The sequence below is a fragment of the Sceloporus undulatus genome, chromosome 2 (assembly GCF_019175285.1).
Source record: "Sceloporus undulatus isolate JIND9_A2432 ecotype Alabama chromosome 2, SceUnd_v1.1, whole genome shotgun sequence".
NCBI lineage: Eukaryota > Metazoa > Chordata > Lepidosauria > Squamata > Phrynosomatidae > Sceloporus > Sceloporus undulatus.
The window spans coordinates 16,704,509-16,713,548 of NC_056523.1; the positions used below are offsets into that span (position 1 = coordinate 16,704,509).

Below are 9,040 nucleotides of genomic sequence, written 5' to 3' on the forward strand. Positions count from 1 at the left end.
ATATTTACAAAAGTTCCCACTTCTCTAATGGAATAAACATTTGGTTGTTAGCTGGAATTTCTGCTATGATGATTTGCAAAAAAGAAAAACAAATATGTCAGATATTTTCTCACACCGTTCCTCCCATTTTTCTCTCAGAAAAAAAAGATATCAGAAGAACAATCTTTATTTTTCTGGGGCTGGGCTTCCTGTAATGTGTATGCTATTTTTCTACATCATCTCCATGGTACCTAAACAAAGAATTTGGCAGAGCTCCTTCTGAAGGAGTATGAAAGTGAAAGCAGCTATCTAAGGATTTACATCAGAGTCAGAAACATAATTTCTCATGTTCTGGGATCCAGGAGGGACTGTTCAGTGAATGGGTCACTTTGGATGATGGTGTATATCCAAACTGGAAGATGCAGGCTGCCCCAAGCTCATTCAAAGTATATGCCTCCAACTGGGGCTGACCCACAGGTAGGGCTTCTGTTGAACTAGGTAAGTTCCATAAGGTTGTTTCTTTCCTCTTCCCTCCCTCCTTCTCTTCCTTCTAGGGCCATCTTTCTGACAACCAGGGGTAGAGAAAGATTAGAGTTGCCAAGTGAATACTAGACCCGGCTCTTGTCTCTTTCATGGGTGTGTAGAAGAGGGAATCTCAGCAGCTTATGTGACAAGCAGTCCCTGCTGAAATTCTCTGGTCTACACTACTGTTAAAGGGAAAGAAACACTCCTCTTTAAAAAAAAAAATAACTGGCAAGAAGTAAAGATTTTTATGAGCCTCTCTGCCTTTTAGGCCACACTAATTTGGCCAGCTTTGGGTATTATGGATCCCACCTGGGAGCATTGGCAAAGTGAGGAACCATTTACTACACCTAGAAAAATGTAGCTAAATATCTTGCTTTTGGCTCTACTCCTCATGCTTGAAGTCTGTTCAAACACTGCCTAAATGTACACCCAAATCATCATAAAATGCAAAAATCAAATAAATGAAAATAATAAATGAAATGAAAAATGAAAAAGAAAACCTATAAACTTCCTATAGTTGGAAGAGATGGCAAAGAGTCAGCCATTTCAACCTCATTCTGCCATGCAGGAAGATACAATCAAAGTATCCCCAGCAGATGGCCATCCAGCCTCTGTTTTAAGATCTCCAAAGAAAGGGATTCCACCACTCTCTGAGGGAGTTTCTTCCACTGTCAAACAGCTCTTACTGTCACCAAATTTTCCTCATGTTTAATTGTAATTTGAATTCACTGATGTGAGTCATAGGAGTTTATCAAATGGGAGGAATTTCTCTTAAATTCGAATGAAAAGAAAGTGGGGTCAGAATGCATTCACTTAAAATCGCTAGTTTCGCGCAATTACGTGAATACACATTGCATTCGAACTGACTCCCCATTGCCCGAAAATAGCATGCCATTGCCCGAATGGCAGTCTATCACACAATAACTTGAAACCACATGATTGTGTTCGGACTGACTTCCCATTGCCCAAATTTGCATGTAGTGGCTTATCACGCAATAATATTAAACCCTATGATTGCGTTCAGATTGCCATTGGATCATACTTCCAATTTCCCTTGTCTGATAAACTCCATAGTCTCTGTAGCTGCAGAAAACAAGCTTACTCCTTCTTCAATGGAGCTGCATCCTCACTGCAGAATCTGGTTTGACACCACTTGAATTATCATGGCTCAATGCTATGGAATTCTGGGAAGTGTAGTCTGTTGTGGCACCAGAGCTTCACTCAGTTCTGATGCCACAGCAAACTACAGTTCCCAGAGTTCCATAGCATTTAGCAATAGCAGTTCAAGTGATGTCAAACCAGATTATTTCTGCAATGCAAATGCAGACTTTGATATCCCTTCAAATATTTAAACATAGCTACCATGTCACCTCTTAATTTGATCTCTTTCAGGCTAAACATATCCAACTCTCCGAGCCACTCCTTATATGGCATGGTTCCCAGACCTTTCACCATTTTGTTCACCCTTCTCTGGACATGTTCCTCTTGCTTAAATTGTGGTGCCCACAATTGTGGTGCCCAGAAGTGAACATAGTTTTCCAGGTTGTCTGACCAAAGCAGAGTAGAGTGGCATTATTGTTTGCCTTAATCTAGACATTATACTCCTATTAATGCAGCCTATAATGTTTTTTTAGCTGCCACATACATTATTGACTCCTGGATCACTTCTGTATGTGCTGTTATTAAGCCAGTTGTTCCCCATTCTGTATCTGTGCAGTTCATTTTTTTATGCCTAAAGATATAAAGGCAGCCAGGAAGGGGGAGGAGGGTGCAACTGGGTGTCACCCTTCTTCTTGGTGTCACCCGGCGTGGTTCATATCCCCTGCACCCCTTAGCATTTGTTCTTTTACCTGAATCTTTAAGGAAGCAGCAAGAGTGCTTGGCTGACTGCTGAGTGTGTATTTGCTTTTCCTTTGTTGCTTTGTTTTTTGAGGTTTTGCTGGTTGAGGCAAGGAGCTGCCCTTTGTCAAAAGGGAGGGGCTGCCATTTGATAAACAAAGAGAAAACAAAACTCTGGAATTTGGAGGCTGTGTTTCGATTTTTGAACAAGTTCTTTGCAAGTATGGAGGTTGTGACCAGTGGTTAGAGAGCAGGCTAGAAAAATTCTGGCAGTCACTGATTTTGTGAAAATAGGTTGATTGAAAGGGAAAAAGTGGGATGTTAAATTTAGGATGAATCCAATTGATGGAGAAAGAAATTACCAGGAACAGATAGCATACCAAAAAAGCTGTTCCAAGCAACAGGACAACATTTCTGTAGACAGAAGTACTGTAACCTGAAGCATTAAAAAAAAATAACAAAATAACAAATTAGCTTAAAGCTTTCAGGCACCAAAAAGAAGTGTTTTCATGTTGGAAGGAGAGAAACAGTGTGTGTTCCAACAGGCCTGAGATTAAGGTAAAGGCATGTTATTTTACCCATGTAGTTCAGCTTTAGCTGGCATTAATAAAGGGATAATTTCCAAATCAATGGAAGTAACTGGTCCACTATATTCTGCACTTGTCAGGACTCATCTGGAATATTGTGTTCATCTCTCAGTGCCTCATTTTAAGAAGGATCTGGACAAGTTTATGTAGGTTCAGAGAAAGGGAACAAGGATGACAGGAGGTATGGAGAACAAAACATATGAGGAAAGGTTGAATAAGCGGGGGCTTGTTTAGCATGGTGAAGAGAAGACTAAGGGTTGACATGATTGCATTCCTTAAATACATCAAGGGCTGTGTCACAAGAGAGGAAAGGGCAGGCCTGTTCTCTATTGGCCAAGAGGGTAAGACCAAGTTTAATGATTTTGAGTTTCAGGAGGGTAGAGTTTGACTGAACATTGGAAAGGACATCTTGACAGTAAGAGCAGTTTGGCAATGGAACCAATTGCCTAGAGAGGTGGTGAGTCTCCTATTCCAGACATAGAATCATAGTATCATAGAATCGTAAAGTTGGAAGAGACCCCAAGGGCCATCCAGTCCAACCCCTTGCCATGCAGGAACTCTCAATCAAGCATCCCTGACAGATGGCCATCCAGTCTCCAAGGAAGGGGGCTCCACCAGGGAGTGTGTTCCACTGTCGACTTCAAAAAGAGGCTACCTGCTGGGGATGTTTTAGAGATACTACACTGAGTTGGGCTCAATTGACTATGAGGCCCCATTCCTACTCTATAATTCCATGATTCACCTTGGAAAATCTAATCTAGTTCTAAGTATTTATTTATTTGTTTATTCATTTATTTGCTATTCCGATCATTAGTCAAAAAGACCGACAGGGTGGTGTAAAGATTGTTAATTTGACACTTCCCTGCCCACAACCTTATAATCTAAAAAGATATGACACAAAAGGAGAAGGGGGTGGCGGTGGGGAAAGGGATCAAGTCCAGCAGATACTGCTGTTTTTTCCCCTCCCTCCAAGGCCAGGGCAATGGCAGTTGGGATGGAGGGAGGGTCCTCCACCTGTTTCTGGAACTAGACATGGTAGAGCTGTGCCTACCTCTAAAATCTGTCATCAAATATGGAAAACAAAACAGTGGTCCACATACTGGAAACATTCAATATACAACCCAATCCCCAAGAAAGGGGACATGAGGGACTACATTAACCACAGGCCCATTGCATTAATTTTCCATGCAAGAAAAGTCATACTCAAAGATTCTTACCACATATGTAACAAGAAACGCCAGATATCCAAGCTGGGATCAGGAAAGGAAGAGGCACTATAGATCATATTGCAAACATACCATATACAATAGATAATTAGTACAATGGATAATGAAGCGCAACAAAGAATTTCAAAAGAAACCAGCCTGTGCTTTATAGCAAACCTTTGTGTAGATAATGTAAAAATATGGATCACTCTTAAAGAAATGGGTGTGTCACAATAATTTTTGTCCTGATGCAGAACCTGTATTCATCACAAGAGACTACGGTCACAATAGAATATAGAGAAACAGAATCGTTTCCAGTAGGAAAAGGTATAAGGTGAGGCTGCATTTTACCACCCCATTTTTTTCCTATTTTAGTATATGCATTAATTTCTAATTATTTGTAGAATGTACACTACTGGCAGGTCTTTATTTTATCTTATTTATTTTAACTCAACTGATTATATGTACAGTGCTGTGCTATAGCACTTTATAAATACAAATTATTATTATTATTATTATTATTATTATTATTATTATTATTATCTGTTTAACTTGTATGCTGAATATATCATGCCTAAAATAGAATTTAAACTTGGAGGAAGGAGGCATGAAAATTGGAGGAAGGAAGACCAAGAATGTAAGATATGCAGATGACAGCATACTACTAATAGAAAATAGTAGTATGGTGGGACTTGGAACAACTGCTGAAGAAATTGAAGGAAGAAAGTGTAAAGGCAGGATTACAGTGGAATTTTAAATAAACAAAAATAATGACAACAGATGATTTACTTACCTTTAAAGTGGATAAAGACAGGATCAAAATTCAAAATGATCTTAATAGATTAGACAGGTGGGCAAAAAAAACTAACAAAATAATATAGTTAAGTGGATGCAGAATATTGGAAATAAAATACAAGCTGGGAAAACATGTGGGAAAACAATTTAAAATTTACAAAATGTAATAATGTAAGAGAAATCTATTTTAAAATCTTCTATAGATGGTATATAACTCCAGCTAGACTAGCAAAGATTAAAAAAAACACACAATAAAAATAAGTGTTGTAAATGTAATGTGGAAATGGGTATTGAATACCATATGTGGTGGCAATGCAATTTGCACAAAAAGCTCCATGTTACACAAAAATGCCTGTTTCTGGAAACAGTGGTACCTTTTGTGCAAAAATTGTGCTTTTTCTATGAAAACTGTGTTTTTATGCAAAAAGTATTTCCACGAATGCACACATTTTTGTGTATGCAAATATCACTTTTTTTGTATCAATGCCAGTTTTGTACAAGAAATTACAGAATTACAGAAAGGCCTCACAAATAAACCAACTGCTGTTTTCTTTGCAGATTTCCATCAGGACATGATACCCTACAGGTTTCCACATCCAATAGACAAGATGGAGAGAAGATCAGGCACTAGAACCAACTGCATTTTTCTAGGGAATGAAAAGTCTAAACTCTGAAAAGAACTCGAAGCTCTATATGAAAAGAATTGATTGACAATTATAACAGTTGTAGAAAGTGGCTGGAAAGGACATTGAATCCAGAATTTAGAGTTGCCTAAGACAAGGGTGACAATGATTACAGTGATTTTGGTGTCCGTCCTAGCAGTTTCAATCTCTTCCACCTTCATCTGGAAGAAGATGCAGTCCCAAGCACACCGACTGACTCTTGAGAACCTGAAGAGGGTAAGAGACATGCTAGAGAGTTCAAGATTAATGGATGACGGTCTGAGAACTTGCTTCCAGGTTTTCTTGCAGAAGTTCCCTGAAGAACCTCCGTGGGTGACAAAAAATGCTCATGCGATTCTCATAGGGAATGGTGGAGAAAAGTATGAGTTTGTTGCAGGAAGGAGGGAATGGATGATCACTGTCTGTGCTGGCGGCACCCTCTATCAGGTAACAGCCCCATCAGTGGAATTGCATGAAGTCAGATTATGTTTTCAACAGCCACTAAGTGCTGAGAATTTAGATAGAATGAGGAACCTATTGGAGAGATATGAATTGATGGATGAAAGTTTGAGAACCTGCTTTTCTGTGGCTATTCAGAAGTTCCACAAAGAACCTCCATGGGTAAGGAAAAATGCCCAGATGATCCTCAAGGGTGATGATGGGAAGGAGCTTCAATTTGCCACAGGGAAGAGAGAATGGAAGATCAGTGTTTTTGCTGGTGACTGTAAGTATCATGTCACAGCCCCATCTGCTTGTATGTATCTGGCTAGATTGCACTTTCAGCCACAGCCACTCAGCATCCAAACATTAAAAGAAGTGAGAGATGGTCTGGAGATGTGGAGGGTGTTAACTTCCACCATGAGAAGCTGCTTCATGCTGGCCCTTCAGGAGTTCTCCAAGGAACCTAATTGCATAAAAACTAATGCCCAGATGATCATCAGCATTGATGAGGAAGGGGAAAACCTGGAATTTTTATCAGGGAATGGAGATGTTAAGATCTATGTTACTAGTAGCAATGGGGATCCCCAGTACCAAGTGATGGACATGACCTCAGATACATTTTTGGAACGGTTATGTCACATCCCAGTGCTGGTGAATGTTAGAAACCTGAGCAAATTACAGAAAACATTGGCCACAGCAGGCTTGTTGTATGGGAACCTAAACTTGTGTTTTCAGCACATGATGCAAGAATTGCCAAAGTACCCAAAACTCCTTTGTAAGAGACCCCAAATGTACATCACATGGGATGAGTCAGGGTTAGTGTTTGTCTCGCCCCAAGGAGACTGTGAGGTCTCTGTGCAATGCCATGATGGAACAACAAAGTACACTGTCAGTGTAAATAGCTTGGAGCTCAACACTTGGGAGCTGTTCTGGGAGAGAATCAGGCAGCAGACGCATCCACTATCGATTGAAAAACTGGAAGAAATGAGAACCAAACTCAGGAGTCTGAAGGGAACCCCTAACTATTTGCTTGAAAAATTCAGCAAAGCCATACATATGTTTCATGCTGAGCTAAAATGGTTGCAGAATAATGCCCGTCTTGTCATTGAGTGTGATGAAGGGGAGGTGGTTTTCCTGTCTGGTAAAGGGGAGAACATAATTGATATCTGCTGCATCGACAAAGTCACCTGTTACTTTGTTAAACCTACCTTAAAAATCCGTGCCGCCCAGGCAACCTTAAAGATTCTTCGTAAAGTCCCTGAATTGCTCTTTGCAGTTCTGCCAGGTTTTGCCAAATTGTTCATCCCTTCAGCTTGAGATCTTGCTCTCTTTCACCCAATACCAATTCTAACTGAGCAACCCTATACTCATATGTCTACTGAGCCACTGGAGCTACACCACAGCTCTCCCAGCAAATCTTCTCCTTCATCAAATGATCACCAAGCTCCAGGAGGTGATCAAAGAACAACAAAGTCAAAACATGAAGCTGATACCGAATCAACATTCATCCCCTCCTCCATGTGCAACCTAACCCACACCACAATCAACAATCAGGAATGGCGCTTACAATACCCATTTGATATGGAGGGACCAATGATGCAACGTTGATTTGACCACTCTCTCATCACATTGCTCTGTTATTCCACACATTGCATATAGCAATGACACTTCATCCCACTCCCACAGAGCAACACCCCATAGCAGTTGTGGGCAATTCCAGTGGATGATGGAAACACTTTTCTGCTTTGATGTCTTTCCAAAGCCAAAAATCTAAAGGGAAAACTACCCCCAAAAAAACAACTGCCTCCGCCACAAACTTAACCCCCTCCCCCGAGAAGAGGCCAGGAATGTTCCCTTTTTTTTTTAACCAAAGTGTCTGGAATTCACAATCACAGTTACAAATCCATAAATATTTGTATTCACAATCCCTACATAGTCACAACCCTGGTAATATATAGGGAAGGCTTAGGATTGAAAAAGTCCCTTAATTCTTGGTTTCCTGGGTATCAGAACACTGCGATGACAGAGATCTGTTTTCCTGTCAATCAGATGCAGTAGACTGATCTACTTGAGGGATCTACCATCTTGAGGGAGAGAGAGGCCAGGTCTGGAAGACAAAGAGCCCTCCTCCAACCACCATCTGAGGAGAGAGAGGAGGCCAGGTCTGGAAGACAAGAGCCCTCCTCCAACCACCATCTTGAGGGGGAGAGAGGCCAGTCTGAGAAGACAAAGAGCCCTCCTCCACCACCATCTTGAGGGGGGAAGAGGCCTGGCCTAGAAGAGAAAAAGAGCCCTCTCCAACCACCATCTTGAGGGGAGAGAGGCCAGGCCTGAAGACAAAGAGCCCCCCTCCAACCACCATCTTGAGGGGGAGAGAGGCCAGGCTAGAAGACAAAGAGCCCTCCTCCAACCACCATCTTGAGGGGGAGAGAGGCCTGGCCTGGAAGAACAAAGACCCTCCTCCAACCACCATCTTGAGGGGGAGAGGCCGCCTGGAAGACAAAGAGCCCTCCTCCAACCACCATCTTGAGGGGAGAGAGGGCCAGGCCTGAAGAAAAAGAGCCCTCCTCCAACCACCATCTTGAGGGAGAGAGAGGCCAGGCCTGGAAGACAAAGAGCCCTCCTCCAACCACCATCTTGAGGGAGGAGAGAGGCCAGGCCTGGAAGACAAAGAGCCCTCCTCCAACCACCATCTTGAGGGGAGAGGAGGCCAGGCCTGGAGACAAGAAGCCCTCTCCAACCACCATCTTGAGGGGAGAGAGGCCTGGCCTGAAGACAAAGAGCCCTCCTCCAACCACCATCTTGAGGGGGAGAGAGGCCAGGCCTGAAGAAAAAGAGCCCTCCTCCAACCACCATCTTGAGGGGGGAGAGCCAGGCCTGGAAGACAAAAGCCCTCCTCAACCACCATCTGAGGGGAGAGAGGCCAGGCCTGGAAGACAAAGAGCCCTCCTCCAACACCATCTTGAGGGGGAGAGAGGCCTGGCCTGGAAGAAAAAGAGCCCTCCTC

General features: G+C 42.2%; 1 protein-coding gene across 4 annotated transcripts; it reads left to right on the forward strand.

The window, feature by feature from the left end:
* The first annotated feature begins 100 nt into the window (after positions 1-100).
* LOC121920788 lies at positions 101-7,894 on the forward strand. Of its 4 annotated transcripts, none has more exons than XM_042447976.1 (3): positions 101-477; positions 4,390-4,469; positions 5,489-7,894. In XM_042447976.1, the coding sequence occupies exon 3, from the start codon at positions 5,719-5,721 to the stop codon at positions 7,348-7,350; it is 1,632 nt and encodes a 543-aa protein (XP_042303910.1). In that variant the 5' UTR covers positions 101-477; positions 4,390-4,469; positions 5,489-5,718; the 3' UTR covers positions 7,351-7,894. The 4 variants fall into 4 exon arrangements, with proteins under 4 accessions (XP_042303910.1, XP_042303912.1, XP_042303911.1 ...); XM_042447978.1 differs by having other exon boundaries at positions 4,390-4,462; XM_042447977.1 differs by lacking the exon at positions 4,390-4,469.
* Positions 7,895-9,040: the final 1,146 nt, after the last annotated feature.